Source organism: Priapulus caudatus, unplaced genomic scaffold (genome assembly GCF_000485595.1).
Source record: "Priapulus caudatus unplaced genomic scaffold, Priapulus_caudatus-5.0.1 Scaffold123, whole genome shotgun sequence".
In the NCBI taxonomy this organism is placed as follows: Eukaryota; Metazoa; Priapulida; class Priapulimorpha; order Priapulimorphida; family Priapulidae; genus Priapulus; species Priapulus caudatus.
In genome coordinates, this window is record NW_014577184.1 from 134,857 (window position 1) to 152,166 (window position 17,310).

Sequence of the window (17,310 nt, forward strand, 5' to 3'; positions counted from 1 at the left end):
ATACACAACCCACACAGAAATGTTTTATGTAGCTAATGTCTGTTGATGATACGGACTCCACAAGTTCAGAATATAGATAGATGTTTAATGGCAGCCCCGTAATCCAGGGGGGTTCCTAGGGTTCGAAAGAACCCCCCCCCCCATCTAGCCCCTCTCCCAGCCCAAAATTTTTAAATTTGCAAGAATTCACCTCACGTGCTCCATTAAGTGTAATAATTGCAAAAATCCCATCGTGCGGAGGTGACCAGTGAACACCGCCCCCCCACACCCCCCGCGCGCTAGTCCGGCTCGTCGCTTGCGCTCCTCGCCACTCGGCACGCGCGTCGCGCCTGGAGCATGGGTCCGGGTTTAGAAAGGTGGGTCCACGGGAGTCCCGGGACCCCCCTGTCCTCGTGCCAGAGAATATACGCATCTGAGGTGTAATTTTGAAATAAAATGTCTGTCGCGAGGCCCAGCTACGCCCCTTCCCCTTCGCGTGACTTACGCAACTATGGGTTACGCGTGTAGACACTTCGCCTGGCTAGCAGGCAACTCTGTACACCCCCGTCGCGAGGCAAATTGCCAACATTTGAAGATAAAGATCGACGACCCCTCCCCAATAAGAAGGCTGTCTACGGGCTGAATGGGTATAACGTAAACTAATATTACGTGCTGTCACTTTGCGCTATGTTTCCACGTGTGCGGACCCCGAGTAAATTATTGCGTGGTGTGATCGCTATACCTCTAGCGGTCATGTCTTCACTCTGCTGAGCAGCGTAATAGCTGAGCGGTAACTTGTGATCGACCGCTTTGTAAAGACAGATCCGAATTCCTCACGGCCAGCCCCCTAGCACTGTACAGGCACTAGCAAGACTTCGAACAAAAAAGACCTCTGGCACTTTGAAATACATCGAACCCTTGCTACATCTCCAATATGGGAACTAGGGCCAAATAGCTACACGAATATTTAAACTCAATTATGATCATGTTTATATCTACTTAACATTATGGGGCTACTACGAAAGTCTCAGACACACAACAGACCACAGAAACAAGAGATAAACACAGCTGCCAACAACGAGCTGAAATTGAAACCTGTTCAAAAAAACGAGAATACAACACACGATATCGAATCAAACCACAAACAGAAGCCGTCTCATATTCAGGCAAAAGGGGGTGGCCCGGGGAACTGCGGGGGTGTTTAGCCTTTTTAGTGTTTTTGTCATTTTTAAGACGCGCTGAACAAAAGCAGTGTTTCAACCGAGTATAAAAGGTTACTTAGATACACTCCTCGTATCTTATCTGCTTAGTCATCGATCTCTCTGTACAGGAGAAAGAAATATCCTGGATCCACAAACTGATGGAGCCTTTCATTAACATACATACATACATACATACATACATACAACATTCGCCAAATTATATTAGTATTATGGTTATGATAGGTAGGTTATGGGTTATGGTTACACTCGATAGGGTGTGGGTTATGGTTAGGATTATGGTTACGATCGATAGGTTGTGGGTTATGGTTAGGGGTGCACCAGAACTTGGATCCGGCCGGAACTATCCGTCCGGATCCCCAATTTTTCAAAGTTCCGGTTCACGCCGGAACCCTCCAGGAACAGTCGGCAGGAACCAGAACTTTTTACTAATTTCATTTCTGCTACAAGCGTCATCAATATCAAAAGATCAGTCACTGAATGTAGTTGAGCGTCAATAGAGTCAAGTTAATTGCTGACAATATAGTGTTAACAACTTCACACTATTCTGCACAGAAAACGTTTGCCACTTGAACATCGGCTAACTAACTGAACTGAACCTAACTGATGTTACGAGATTTTCTTTTAAAATAAAATACTCGTAGAGCCACAGGAATGGCATCTGTTTGTTAGTTGAAAATAATCGACTAAAACCAGGGATACTGCAAAATGCAGGTTTTGCCACACAATTGTTATTCGCTCGCGAATAAGATGCCAGAATTATGCACTGTAAGCAGATGATTCATACACCTAACAACCATCCTGTAATTAGAACTTTGTAGCATTGAGAACAATGAGAGCAATGTAGAATGTGAACATGTAGACAATGAGAGCAATGTAGAATGTGAACATGTAGACAATGAGAACATGAGACATGAGAACATGTATATAATGAGAACATGAGACATGAGAACATGAGACATAATGAGAACTTGTAGAACAATGAGCATTGTCCTACTCGCCTGAGTGATGTGCCTGCTAAGAATATTTCGTTCAGGCCGAGTGAGTTTGCACAATTAATACTGGGCCAATTAAAACTGTCAAGTTTATTCCCAGCTTAAGTTCCGGTTCCGGCCAGGTAGTTCCGGCCGAAACTTTTTTCAAGTTCCGGCTGGTTCTTGTTCCGGTCGGAACTTAAAAATTAAGTAGGATCCGGTGCACCTCTAGTTATGGTTACAATCAATAGGGTTTCGGTTATGGTTAGGATTATATATAGTTACGATGTGTAGGGTTCGGGTTTACCTTAGTTTACCAATTCTGCTATTAGGCATTGTCGCGACACGATAAAATGCATTGCTGTTACGATGTGTTCATATCCAATTTTCTATGCTATAACTGCATAAAATCGTAGTATTTTTAATGTTGGTGTAATCAGTGATATTTTCGCTGTCAGGTGAGAATATATTTAGCTATATTTAGTTTTTCGGAGCAAAAATCTCGTAATAGTAATTTTAATCACGTCTCCCGCCCTCTCCGACCGTCGCTGACCTCTCGTTCTTCACGTCGTTGCAGGTGAGGAACATCCCGATACAGATCGAGCGCAGCGACTCGCGAGGCAGCAGCTCGGCGACGGCCAGCCCGCGTACGATACCCAGGCAGAATCACGCGCAGCAGCCGCCGCCCGCCGCCCCCTACTCCAGCAGCCCCGCGAGCGCGCACAGAGCCGAGCCTCAGGTACGTATCCCCGTGCGCTGCCGATAGCGACGTCCGAGCGAGGTGGCGATGTCCTCCTTGGATAGCCTTGCTGGGTCGGTTGAGGTAGACTGGTTGCATGGTATGTTTTCTTCACGTGTGCATGCCAAATTGAACTATTTCCCCAAGTGATTGACAGGGAGTTCTAGCCAATCGGCGTTACGTTAGGTGTGTTCTAAAAACGTTGTTGCATGCGTGCTTGGGAAACCGGGTGAGTTTGACTGAGATGGCAGCAGTATCTGGCAGGGGCTGGGGGGGGGGATTATTGTCGTCGTTTAATGTGGTTCGTCATCATAATTCGTATTATCGACGTTAGCGCGGTTGTCTCGCTCAGACTAATGGGTCGGTCGCGGAGCGTGGTCGCATAGTTGGATGGCTTCCTAGCCGTGATGTGCACCGCTGCTTTGTGCTGCCGGTCGCTAACGAGAATGCTCCTCGTCTAAGTAAATATCATCCCCGTCCAACAAGAAGCCCAGATCTACGCGTCAACGGTATTCTGACATTACTTGTAAACGCTCGGGCTTGGGCTCGTCGCAGAATCCATCACCGCCAGTGATGTCGTACACTCTGGGTAAACAGGGTTTGCCTGGCAGTTTGTTAATGTGGCTTCCAACGTGCTGGCACATTGCGAAAACCGCGGGGAAATGGAGAAACCCATCGCAGCGGCAAGCGCGGTTTTATGACGCGTGTAAACTTTTAGCGGCTCGAATTTTCAGTGGACGTTGTGTCGTTTTCCAATTTAATATTGCGTGCACACAGAGAGAGTGAGAGAGGCGAAGGTCGTTAGAGCTACTGGTAGAGTTACAGTGAGCTGGCTGTATGGGATGTCTAGTTGTTATGGTCGCCGATCTCAGAATAATGATTTTGATTGATAACAAAAAGATGCAAAAATTGGTTTAGGGATAAGTACTTAGCAGGAAATCCACCAAGCAAATTCATTTAGCTTTGAGCTGTTCCATTTGGCTAGCTGTTCCATTTGGCTAGCTGCTATTTTTACCACCTGTTAGGTTTATTGCATCGATTCGCGAGTACGGCTGTCGAATCAATACGGTACAGTCACACTCTTTCTAGAACTCCCGGGTAACTTACTATTTATCTTTAGTTTAGCTATCCTATTATTTATCTTAGTTTTATCTGTTATATACCGTGCTTTTAAGGGAAAAATAAGGTTGCAACAACGCAAATCAGCTCGCAATTGTCACAATAAAAACGATCTCTCTATTCTCGCAGTGGCCGCCGACGACGACCACGCAGGGCGACGATGGCTTCCCGCGAGTGTTCTTCGGCATGGACGGCGGCCCGCAGCAGCCGGCGATGATGATGAACCGCGACGGCGTGCCGCCCCACGGCTTCCACGAGCACCCGCGCCTCGCCGACGGCCCGCCGCCGTCGCACGAGTTCTTCCGGCAGGCGACGTCGCCGCACGTGCGTCGCTCGGCGTCGCCGCGGCCCGACGACGTGTGGCAGCAGCTGCGCGGCGGCGGCCGCTCGCCGGCGATGATGCAGCACGGCTGGAACGATCGCTTCGCGACCCCGCCCCCCGCCGAGTTCCAGCAGCAGCACTGGCCACAGGCTCAGCCTCCGCCGCCGCAGCAGCAGCAGCAGCAGCCGCCGCAACATCCACAGCATGCGCCACAGCACCAGCAGCCACCACCACAGCAACAGCAGCCACAACAGCAGCAGCCACCACCGCAGCAGCAGCAGCAGCACGAGCAGGGTGCACCGCCGCCACCTCATCGTCAGCATCATCAGCAGCAGCCACCACAGCAGCAGCAAGAGGGGACGCCGCCGGACGCGCCGGCGATACCCGAACCAGACTACCAGCTGCAGGAACCGGCGCGTGGCAGCGACGACAAGGTCAACGTGCACGATCACTCGATACCCATCCCGCTTGCGCCCGCCGAGCCCCCGTCCCGCGACGACGTCGACGCCCCCGCGCCACCACCGCCGGCAACGACGAACGGCGACGACAATGGCGGCCAGGAGGCGCCACCGCACGTCGCGCCAGTGGGGGCGCTCGCGACGATCGCGGACGTGCACGCCGAGACGCGACTGCTCGTCGACGAGGTGGCCGCGTTCTCGGGCGCCGCCGGCGACAAGCGCTTCCTCTTCCTCGACGAGATGCTCATGAGGCAGCTGCTGCGCCTCGACGACGTCGAGACGGCAGGCCGCGACGACGTGCGCGCCGCGCGCCGCGCCGCCGTCCGCGAGATCCAGTCGGCGATCTCGCGTCTCGAGGCCAAGTGCTGCCGGCCGTGCGACTACGATCAGATCGAGGAGCATGGCATGCCGACGTCGCCGCTGCAGACCGACGCGCCGCCGCTGCCGACGATGATGGAAGGAGGAGCAGCGGGACAACAGCAGTTATAGTTGGATATTACCGGCGTCGCCACCACTAGGGAGCAGCACGGGACAACAGGAGTCGTAGTCGGGCCCCACCGGCGTCAGCATCGCTAGAGGGCAGCACAGGACAACATCAGTCATAGTCGGACCCCACCGGCGTCGCCACTCCTATAGACAACAGCAGTTTTAGTTGAGCCCCACTGGCATCGCTGCCACTAGGGAATGGCATGGGACAGCAGCAGTTATAATTTGACCCCACTGGCGTGGGACAGATAGCAGTTATAGTTGGGCCTCACCAGCGCTGCTGCCACCAGGGGGCGGCACGGGACAACATCTGTCATAGTTAGTCGGATGCCGTTGGACGTTAATGCCTGGCGTAGAAGGATGAGAAGATAGAGCGATGAGCCGTAGGCAATAGCCTTGTAGCGGCAGCGAGTTTCCACCATTGAACGGTAACGTGCACGGAAGTCAATGAGCTGTGGAGGATGCGAGAGACAGCAAGTGTGGAGGAAGTAAGAAACTGAAAGTGCAGAGGAAGCAATAGACGGAAGCTGTAGAGAAAGGTGGAAACGGGAAGTGTAGAGGAAGCAAGAAACAACAAGTGTAGAGGATACAGTGCTCAGATGGCAACTGTGGAGTAAGTGAGAAACAGCATCCCTAGAGAATGCAAGAGACACCATAGGTGGGGCAAGAAACAGCATCTGTAGATGGTGTGACAGAGAGAGAGAGAGAGACAGACAGACAGACAGAAGCCATAGAGGGAGCGAGTAAGAAAGAAAGAGAAGAAGAGATGGAGAGAGCGTGAGATAAAGACTGAGTCGTTGTCCTGCAACCGTAGAAAGAGCGATCGCCCCACGCGCACGTGTGCTAATGTAGTGCTTCATAGTTGCATGTGTGCTTACAAGAGTTGCTGCAGCAGCAGCCGCAGCAGCAGCAACAGCCGCAGCAGCAGCAGCAGTGGAAGCTGCTCAGCAAGGAACCCGCTTCGTGATAAACGCCGCCGCTCGCCCGCAAGCTTGCCCAGCATCGATTGTCCCCGTTGTTGGACCATAGGCTCCCACGTAACCCGAGTCTAGGACCCGTGTGCATCGTCTATTTATCTAACCTGGCAGCTTGGCAGCTATATCGTGTCAATGGTCGTTGTTGTCGTCTCGCTTTTGCTCTCGTGAGAGTCGTACATTTTTGCACTTTAAGCAGCTTACGCGGTCGTGCGTGAAGATTGTGCTCATCTAGATGGAAACTCTCTCAAATCGTTCGCAGTCGTGTGAAGTTGAATCTCAAAGATGTGAAGAGATTTGTTTTTGCGGATTTGCCGGATTTTTTTCGGTTCAGTTTAAGTTAATCTTTTGCAGATAAAGGAGTTTAGTAATTGTGTGAATATTAAAAAAACTGGCGAAAGTTTAAAAAACTAACTGTTGGAGAGATGCAACTGGTGAACTGTGAAACTAATATATGCTATATGCACCTGTTAGTAAAATTATAAACGCACATAAAAATTTGCTAATCCTAGTATGTTATGCACGATGGTTGTGTTTAGAACTGTATCTCGTACATAGTAAAAATGATCTTGTACAATAATATGTAGGTATTTATGTAGCTATAATGGCAGTGGCAGAGGTTGATCAGTGAGAGATATTTTTAAATTGGTGTCAATCCGTAGAGGAAGAAATTATTGGTTGTTGTTGCATAAAAGGTTTATATAGCATTTCGTTGCTGAGATTAATGGAGGAATGACTTGCGGCCAAATAGCAAGTTATGTTGTAGATTACATGTTATGTTTTCACGGCATAAAAAATGTCATAAAATGGAGCAATAGGTTATCTTTTCGTGTTGTGTTGTTCATTCACGGCTGCGATTTCCTATGTGTAGTCTAAAGACTGCATACTACAGCGAAATAGAGTGTGCTGCCATCTGGTGAACCTTTTTGAAACTCAAACTTAGCTAGCCAATCAAAAATTGTTGGTTTCGATCATAGAAATAATATAGATAACCATATTATTTCTATACGTGTATCTATATTATTTCTATGGTTTCGTTGCGTGCTGTCCTGTAAATGTTGTGATTCGGTATTCGGTATTCGGTGTGTGGTATTCGGGTATTAATTGAGTGATTCATCCATTGCCGTGTTGAATTTATGTGCATTGCATTGTGCCCTCAACAGGCTCTTAACAGGAGGTTGCAGCGTCTAGTTTTCTAAAAGAATTCTAAAAAGTGTAAATTATTGCGGTGTTTGTTTTTGCTATTAAACGCTATTATTTAATTATTCAGAGCCAACAATGTTCGATTGGGTGTGTTCTAAATTTAGTGGCAAATTTTCGCTACATAGTTCCTTTGATATTATATGCTCGCAATCTCAGACCCTGTACACGGTGTCAAGCCATGCTATGAACATATTTATACTCATCATAATATATAAGGAACCAATGTATAATCATACATTATGTGTTCAGGGCGATGTCTGATATCAGAACCTGTAGCTCACTGATTACTGTGAATATAAAATGCCTCGCAACATCTGTCTGCGGTGTGGTAGCTTTTTTATTGTCGTCACACTTACTGCGAAATCGGGTGCTAAAGCGCTGAAATAGAGCTTGTATTAGCTTGTTATATATGATTCTCATATTATTCTCACATTATATCATTCTCACATGGCACGAGATATGCCAGCATTTGCCAATTATTCTTGCATGTCGCAATGCTTTTCTAGCTTACCGTGAGTCTGCAGTGCAGAGTAAACGTTCATGTTTTCTATAATAGATGTCCAACAGCTGCTCGACTAATTCCCCTAGCTTCCTATAGTGATTGACTGGCAGCTGTACCCAATTAACATTGCTATATGGAAGTTCTAAAACACCGCTTAGTAACAAAGTGTTGCAAAGTCGGATCCACAATTTAGCGTGCATACCTGAGTAACTGGTATTGCTCGACTGCTTTAAAGCGGGGGACACACCATGCGAATTTATTCGCACGTCCGCAGCGATTGTAAAATCGCAGTGAAATTTGCATGGTGTGTCCGCTCAAGCGCGGGCGAATTTCATCCGCACCGAAATTTGCCAGCGATCAAACATGTTTGATATTTTCGCTGCGGATTTTTACCGCTGCGTACATATTCGCATGGTGTGTCTGTGCAAGCTGGCCGATTGTTATAATGCAGCAAATTATTGATTAGTATGCTAATCACGTGACCACATGACTGCTGGAGCCATGGTGGAGCCGTGTGGCGCCAGTAGATTGCGTGTAGTCTGTCCGATGCGGACGTGCGAATAAATTCGCATGGTGTGTCCGCTCAATTATGGCATGCGGATGCGAATATTTTCGCTGCGGATATTATCGCCGCGGACGTGCGAATAAATTCGCATGGTGTGTCCCAGGCTTAAGGGAAGCAGATGTCTTGGCAGTCTTGCTCAGCCGGAATGGTCAATTGCTCACTATTCAGAACAATAGGACCATAATTCGGATGCATCTGAACTCTGTGCCGTAGTTATAGCATTAAAATTAAAATCAAACCCGTACATGCATAACTGTATCACATTTGTACATTTGTGACCATTTGTGTACATTTGTTGCACGTATGCAGGAGACGCGGAAATTTGTGCACGAGGAAAGTGACAGGGAGAGTCGTGGTGGTCCAGAGGTTAGAGTGTTATATTTCAAAGACCTCAGAAGGGGATTTTCTCAAGGGGCAAAACCCTGGTTATCAACAGTGCCAGTGCCAGTGGTAGTGGTCACCGCTAATCCCTTGTATCGTCGCCCAGATATCGAGTGACTACGTAAATTTGTGGGCTAGTCGCCAGTAATCGGGAAGTAAAAGAAACGCCAAGCACGTAAAATATACTCGCAGTTGCAACCCTCGGTGTCAGTAAAGAGTTCGTTTCGCGTAATGCTCTATGACGGATTTGTAAATGGCACGTCATCTTGTTTACCATACAGCTAGTTGTTTCAGTGTGACGAACTACTGAAACGGGTCCTAGACCAGATCCACGATGGCGGAGTCCATGGATAATACGATTTCACGAGGTTGTACAAATCTCGGTGTCTTCCAAATGCATGGTCATCAAATCGTTTGTTATGCCGAATAACGAATAAATTTAACAAATGCAATTCGTTCGATTATGGATTAATCGTGGAATTTCATGCATTTTCTGTCCCTTGTATCTCATTGTGTTCTAAGTTATATTGTCGAATTGTACATCTTATGAAACTACTGTACTAAAAAAATAGAGAAAACTATACTTATACCATCACTGGGTTTACACGACCGATTTTATGTTGTCAAATTGGCGAATTGTACCAATTTCGCAATTACACAACCGACAATCAGCAGTGTAAACTCGAATTGTTACTCCTATGGGAGAGGTTTGAACGTCCTATTTTGGAGCACGCCAGTCGACCTACTTTGGAGCCACGTCCACTTTTTGTCGAAAAATATAAATGGCCACAAGTCAGTTCAGCTCATAGGGCCTATGTCCCCCAGGGTACTGCCGGAACGTACCCTGGGTACGGTCCGGTATACCGGAACGTACCTTGGTCACTATTTGATATGGTTAGGGTTAGGATTCGGGTTAGGGTTAGGGAGTAGGCGTAGGCGACTCCCTAGACTCGTTAATGAAGTAGGCGAGACGTACCCTGGGTACGGTCCGGTATACCGGAACGTACCCTGGTCACTATTTGATATGGTTAGGGTTAGGATTCGGGTTAGGGTCAGGGTCAGAGTTAGGGAGTAGGCGTAGGCGACTCCCTAGACTCGTTAGTGAAGTAGGCGAGGTACGGTCCGGCATATTAGATAGTACCAGGGTACGTTCCGGCAGTACCCCGGGGGACATAGACCCTCTCAGCGTCAGTTCAGGTTCAACGGATTTTGCTCATTTCTTGTATGTGAATGAATGACGACTGGCCCCAAAACATATCACACAAGTTTTGTTTTGTTTTTTAAATTATGCAAATTAGGTAGATTTTGGCAATTTCATTATGCATTTCAGTGTCTGCCTACGGTCAACGATAACTCAAGAACCGTTTGCCCCACATGTTTCAAATTGCATACAGTTGTTCCTCCTATGGGAGAGATTTGAACGTCCTATTTTGGAGCACGCCAGTCGACCTACTTTCGAGCCACGCCCACTTTTTGGCAAAAATAAGAATGTCCATCTAGATTCATTCGATTTTGTTAAATTTTGGTATATCATGAATGTGTAAGGCTAGCACCAAAACAGTTGTTACTCCTATGGGAGAGATGACAACGTCCTATTACGTTTATTTCATCTAACTGGTCAACAACTCTACAATCATACCTATATACGTGTAATATTGTGTTTTAGATTCTTCGTTACAATAATTTGACTGGAATATTTTATTGTTTTTATTTGCGCGATATTCGAAAACCAAAATGGCGATCATTTAGGCGTAGCGCCATCTCTTCGACTCTTGTCAAGATTTCAGACTTCCAGATCAAAACATGCATATATCATTATCAAGAGTATATAATCATAATGGGAGATATGCTATATAATGGGAGTTCTCCCATATATACTCTTGCTTTATATATCCCCCCTCCCTCTTCTATCACACCCAATGTGAGCTACAGTGTTATTGACACTTTCATTTTTATAGCTGTGTGCCTGAAAACAGAGTGTAACATATTGCACATATTGTATTGTTCGCATCTTTCTGCGTCGTCTGCTTTACGTGTGTATGGTGCTGCCCTCTGTATCGAAGAAATTGTTTTAATGTAATCAGCGATGCCGGTGATATATATCAAGAGCTCATAATAGAGGAGATATATAACAATTACAACTTGATACATATACAAAGAAGTAAACAAAGAACAAAGTTTAATATTTTGTCTTTGTGTTTTTATATCTTTGGTGAAATGTAATTGTACATTGAACACGGTCTTTGGTGCCTAAGAGCAATATATACAATGGGTACAATATATATAGAATATGTTATATTCTGTTCTCATTGCGCTTATTGCGCGCGAAACGCGCTGACACGTGACGGTGTTTAGCCAAACAGAAACAGACTACAGAGAGTTCGTTACATTCATAACACATGGCGTATAACACTTGAGTACATGACCTGATAACTATATTGTAAATATATTGTGTGTATATATAATTATATATATATATATATATATATATATTATATATAATATTCTGTTCCCATGTACATGACTCCTCGTTGACTGATATATGCTGGCCAGAACCACAGGCACTTGAGACGTTTCAGTTTCAATAATAAAATGAAGGTAAATTGACTACACAATTACTATATTTCAAATTCAATACCAAATTCCTGATGTGTATGTTCATTCTCTCGCCTAATTATCCAACAAAAATGTCGGTCAAATGCTCCTCTGCAAAATCTCACCGCATGCACGCATCGATCTGTACACAAACTAACTGAAAGATAGAGTCCATCTAGTAAATACAATTTGTGTTTATTCACCATCATTTTATTATTGAAACGGCCCAAGATGAAGTGCCTGTGACCAGAACGTCAATGTAGTAATTATATGATATAATTGTAAATATTATCATGCCATCGGGTAAATTTAATATGAAAATAGTTATAATGCTAATAGATGTAAATTTTAGAATCGACCGTGCTGCAGCGAGAAGCAAAAATCTGTAAAAAAAACTCGCGTTAACGTAATAACATACTTGATATAAAAACATTACAGTGTTGGTCGATGTTTTCTGCCGATCTTTCTGTCTGTCTATGTTTTATTATTAAACGCACGCGTATTGTTTACGAGAGTTTGTAAGTGGAAGTTGATTGAGTGAACAGGCGAAGTCGCATGTAAATATGCTTATAATGACGCGCAAGGCAGCGCGCTGCAGTGCTTGCAATGAAACCATTTACGTACTGAGCTTTAATATGTCGAATATTTCATGTATTATTATCACAACAATAACAATAATAATTATAACTAATATATAATAATGTTTATTATTATTAGTAGTATTATGACTGACTAGGGCATCATATTGTGACTAGTGTGCAGCCGCCATCGCCATTAGTTCAGCTGCCCGCATCACGATTCTGCTAGTGTTCCTTAGCAGGTTATATATATTGCACATCCCCCCATTTAATTTGCAGCCGTGTCTATATCCTACCCTGTGTCCATATTATAATGTGATTTCGCGTTCACGCGCATACGCCCTGACGCATAACTTAATCTGATCAATATATCTCACACTAGTCCGTACGCAAGACAATAAAACAATACACCGAAGTAACAAGTTTTTCGTTTATGACTGAAAAATTTATTTTAATATTCGCAGTTAAATGCTACACAAATCACTGACAAATGCACGTAAAAAGCATGGGAACGAATATAAAGTGAACCAGTGAGTGATGGTTAAAATACATGGCCTACTACACCAGATTCATTGGCTGTCTCTAAAATCATAAAGCTTTGACTATAAAAGCGAATTCACTAAGGTTTTTTGTCATGTGGGTGTGTTATGTCTGGAGGCAAGTTGAAGCAAAACCGAGTACCAACAGTGAATATAAGATAATAGCATATGAACGGCATAACACATGGCACAACGTCTAAAAAGCCACAAGATAAAATATTTACATGCAAAGTGTCATATTCCATGGCAGTAAAATATGTACAACCTGTGCATATGGTTAATATAATAAAGTCATGCGAGACTCTTTCACAAAGAGATTCGTTTTTCTATATAACGTTGATATTTTACAGATAACGGATGAAAACCGTTGTCACGAATAAAACACAATCAAACTAACTGTCGCAACAAGTTACCGCGATTATAGGTAATCCTTTACGCAACGTTCCGTTATATTGGAACCTTGAAATTTACATTTCTCCTGTTCGCAGACGTTGCGTACAATAGAACATTGCCAATGAGTTCTCTATATACTGTGTCATTGTACTAGTGTACATACTGATACACATGCACACCTATATACACACGCACATATATAATTATATATCAACATATATGGAACCCTGTCATTTGAAACCTCTACATCAGATTAGGTGATAAACAAACATAATTCAAATTTGCAATGTTGTTATCACAACTGAGCAATGAAACAGGTCATCCAAAAGTAAGAAATATCATAACTGTAGAAACTTCATTCTCTGGCCCGTTTGCGTCATGCATATCACTTCCTAAAAATAATGCGACATAACACCACGTCTTCATTGATAAACTATTATAGTTATACTAGCATATGCCTCCAACTGTATTGAAACAAGAACAGCATAATTTTGTCATGCAATCAACAGCATAGAATTCATCCGTATGCATGGATAAAATTATAGGACTAATGGCATAACATTTTATGGAGTTCATATATAAATAAACTATATAAGCCCATAGAAAACGCTAGTACAAACTAGCCCAACCCACAGTTGCGTCATTGTCTCACTAAACTACAGACTTTGGTCACGATCTGTGGCAAGATACAAGCACCACCAACCAAAATGCAACGCGACAAATGCAAAGCTTGGGGCATTATCAGCAAAGCCGATGTGACCCATTCTCACGGGCAGTGCAGATATGGGTCCACCACTCCCCACGTGTACTTAGAGTATGTATGCATATTCCTTGGTAATATATGAATATACATACATATATATATATATATATATATATATATATATATATATAATTACAAAAAGAAAACATGAACACAAGTGTGAGTAGGCAGCAGTTTTACATCGATTGCTGAGCAACCGGTCCGACTAGTAGTAGTACCAACAAACTCGTCGCACGTAGTTTAGTCATTACTTCCCTTGTCCCTGACCACTTTATGTAAAAAAAACCTCATGCTGATGTTGTACCATCTGACAGCGTTCGCTACTGGTTTCGGAAGACCTTCCAGCCGTTCAAGCACCGCGATTACTGATCAAGGGACTGGCGTAGAGGGTTATTACAACGAGTGACATCGCTGTTCCAGCAGCGCACGGATATGAACACCATGTTCAATATGTACCAACTTCGCAACTCATGGCACCTGAGAGAAATAAGCTGGCCGAACACAAACGGGGGCAGCTCGCCGTGCATCTGTGCCTGTAGAGATGTCCAAGCGGGGTCCATGTCTCCCCTTCACACACGTGCGCGAAGGTGTAGGGTCACTAGGTTTCCACCTGTTCGCTGACATCGAACTGTTGGCATGCATGCTTTGAGCGGTGGAGGCACCTGGTGACTCTTTCGGACTGCTGCTCTATAGTATCGGAGGCAAGAATTTCTCGCCCTCGAGCGGTTCGCCTCGGCTTGTTATGCTCGTGGAAGACATGCTCATGCGATGCACCCGAGACGACTCGTCGATGATGTAGTTAGGGTCCGGTGCGCCTATCGGTTGCAATCTCTCTCTATCCCGCGTCTTTGATCGCAGTCGCATCGAGATGTCGTCCCTACTTCGCGAGTTTTCTGCGAGATGACAAGAAAATCACAGTTAGAAAGCACTAGAAACATATATATTGAGGGCGATTCTGTCTCGACGAAGTGCCACTCCGACACGATTAATATATATATATATTAATTATTTTCGTATTTGCCTCTCACCGGAGTTGTGTGAGTTGTCGGACGACGACGCCGTGCTGACGGTGCTGCTGCGATGATGCCTGTTCTGCGTCGGCGTCGTCTGCGGCGTACCGTGTCGGCTGCTCGACTCCTGCGTGATGAACGGGTGACGGATGGCCTCCTCAGGTGTCAAGCGTGCACCCGGCTCCCACCTGCAGACAGAAAAATATGATAGTATTGATGATGATGATGATGATGATGATGATGATGATGATGATGATGATGATGATGATGATGATGATGTATGATTGATGGATGGCTTAATAATAATAATAATAAATAATAATAATAATTAATAATTCAATAAAATAATAATAAAGTGATAATGAGTAATATAATTGTCTACCTAATTCACCCACTCGCTCACTCAATCGTTTGCTCGCTCACGCACGGACAGTCCCGCACGCCATTACTACCACACCCCCCGTCATTCCTTTCACCCTCACTCACACCTCACTCACTTCACCTCCACTTCACCGACTCATGTCATTTCACTTCGACTACACTCACTCACTCACTCACTCACTCACTCACTCACTCACTCACTTACTTACTCACTCACTCACTCAGCTACCCACGGAGGCGATTGCCGTGCAAAAGAAGTAGTGCTTACTCTAGGCAGCGACGAATGAAGTCAACAAAGTGCGGGTCATTAACTCGCAGCACAGATGCAAGGTCCCGTGTGTTTGGTCTCCGTCGTTTTCCCTTGCTATTCGTTATACAACGTGGGTTTCCCTTGGAGTCTGCATAGACAAACATGCTCTCAGAACTCGCCTGTACTCACTCACTCTATTTTCACCGTAATTCAATGCTGATATATACAGTATATCTTACGACACTAATTATATTACGACACATATATACATATATACGAAATGTATACACGTTATTCAATCAAACCCTCAATTTTCTCAACGGATTTGCAATGATTTCATGAATGATAGATTACAAAACCAAATCCCGAAATTTCGCGAAAGATTCTCATGCCTAATTTATATTACGATATATCTCTGCGTGAATCAACATGAAAATAGTATACGCTTATCTATATAAAGCCGTCAAATTTCATCACAATAATCATAATACTACTACTACTACTACTACTATCACTACCACTACCACTACCACTACTACTACTACTACTACTAATAATAATAATAATAGTAATAATAATAATAATAATAATAATAGTAATAATAATAATGACAATAAAAAAAATAATAACAGCAATAATAATATAAATATAATATACAGAATAATAATAACATGGAAAGAACAAAGTGAGGAAGCTGGTGCACGATAAATACTAGGACTCACCAAAGAAAAATCTCCTACGTGTTGCTTGCTGTAGGAGGCTGCCGGGAGGAAGGCCAAAGATCTCCATGATGCACGCTAGCTGCTCAAGCTCATTCTCTCCAGGAAAGAGCGGGTAACCTGAGAATACACGCCAACCAATTAGTTACAGCCCGAAATCAACCACTTAATTATATTCCGGGTTTCGGTTTTTTTGAAAGGCGGTAGTAGTCTTTGCCACGACCCCAAGATATTTTCGTTGTTTGGTGCTCTCCGGATGTATTTCGGACATTGCTTTAGGCAATTTATTCAAATAGCAATACTAATTGCCTCAAATTAAATTCGAAATTTTTGTGTAGAAGTCTTGTAGAATCTGGGGAAAAGGGGCGTCTACTCCGACATTAGATAGCAGAAAACCTTGATATTGAAACTGGATTACTCAAAGCTGAATTTTAATGAGGCTGCATACACGAAGCTGGATTTTAATGAAGCTGCCTGCATACACGAAGATGGATTTTGCGCGAAAGACATATATCTTACCCGTGTACATCTCAGCGAGTATGCAGCCAAGTGACCACATGTCGATGGCCATGCTGTAGGGCAGTCCTAGTATGACTTCGGGCGATCGGTAGAACCTACTCTGTATGTACGTGTACACTGCAAAACAAAATTCGAGCTTTATATAATCTCATCGACTAGCATTGAACATTCGGCACGCTACATATCCGCACACAGTGTGCAATTGTTTCAGAAGTGTTTAATTTCAGGAGAGATTATGTGTGCATCGGTTCGGCTTATATTTGATTTTTTTTCTCCAAAATACAAGGAAGCGCTGCAGCCCTTTGTCTCTCCAATCAGAGAGTAAGACCCTGGTATATAAGGGCTGGAAGGTGAGTTAGTGGTAAATTCAATATTGCTCACAAAGAATCATGGCGTTAGTGATCATCAAAGGCTTCGACATGCGTAATTTTGTAATTTATATGCGGTCTTTCTATCAAAGGGGTGATCATGCGATGTTAATCCTTCTTGAATTTTTATAGTGAAAGAATAGAAAATCAATCAGAGTATTCGTTTCAAGCCCTATCTCATCAAGTTCTCAAAATTCTATGTCAAATGGAAATTTCACTGCCTGATGCATATATATATATATATATATATATATATATATATATATATATATA

The 17,310-nt window shown here is 44.2% G+C and overlaps 2 protein-coding genes across 6 annotated transcripts in view; one reads left to right on the forward strand and one right to left on the reverse strand.

Moving 5' to 3' along the window:
• The window catches only part of LOC106805677 (BAG family molecular chaperone regulator 3-like), a 35,368-nt gene extending 27,579 nt beyond the window's left edge, over nucleotides 1-7,789 (forward strand). The window contains exons 3-5 of the mRNA XM_014807366.1: nucleotides 2,751-2,912; nucleotides 4,161-4,502; nucleotides 4,674-7,789. Coding sequence (XP_014662852.1) covers nucleotides 2,751-2,912; nucleotides 4,161-4,502; nucleotides 4,674-5,300 — 1,131 coding nt within the window. The 3' untranslated portion in view covers nucleotides 5,301-7,789. The remainder of the gene's footprint in view (nucleotides 1-2,750; nucleotides 2,913-4,160; nucleotides 4,503-4,673) is intronic.
• A 4,729-nt stretch (nucleotides 7,790-12,518) lies between these two features.
• Nucleotides 12,519-17,310, reverse strand: part of LOC106805683 (dual specificity tyrosine-phosphorylation-regulated kinase 4-like) — an 88,844-nt gene continuing 84,052 nt past the window's right edge. For all 5 annotated transcript variants that reach the window (XM_014807372.1, XM_014807371.1, XM_014807375.1 and 2 more), the window contains 5 exons: nucleotides 16,670-16,786; nucleotides 16,154-16,270; nucleotides 15,450-15,579; nucleotides 14,819-14,988; nucleotides 12,519-14,683 (listed from right to left, as the gene is read on the reverse strand). In XM_014807372.1, the coding sequence (XP_014662858.1) occupies nucleotides 14,478-14,683; nucleotides 14,819-14,988; nucleotides 15,450-15,579; nucleotides 16,154-16,270; nucleotides 16,670-16,786 (740 nt within the window). In that variant the 3' untranslated portion in view covers nucleotides 12,519-14,477. The remainder of the gene's footprint in view (nucleotides 14,684-14,818; nucleotides 14,989-15,449; nucleotides 15,580-16,153; nucleotides 16,271-16,669; nucleotides 16,787-17,310) is intronic.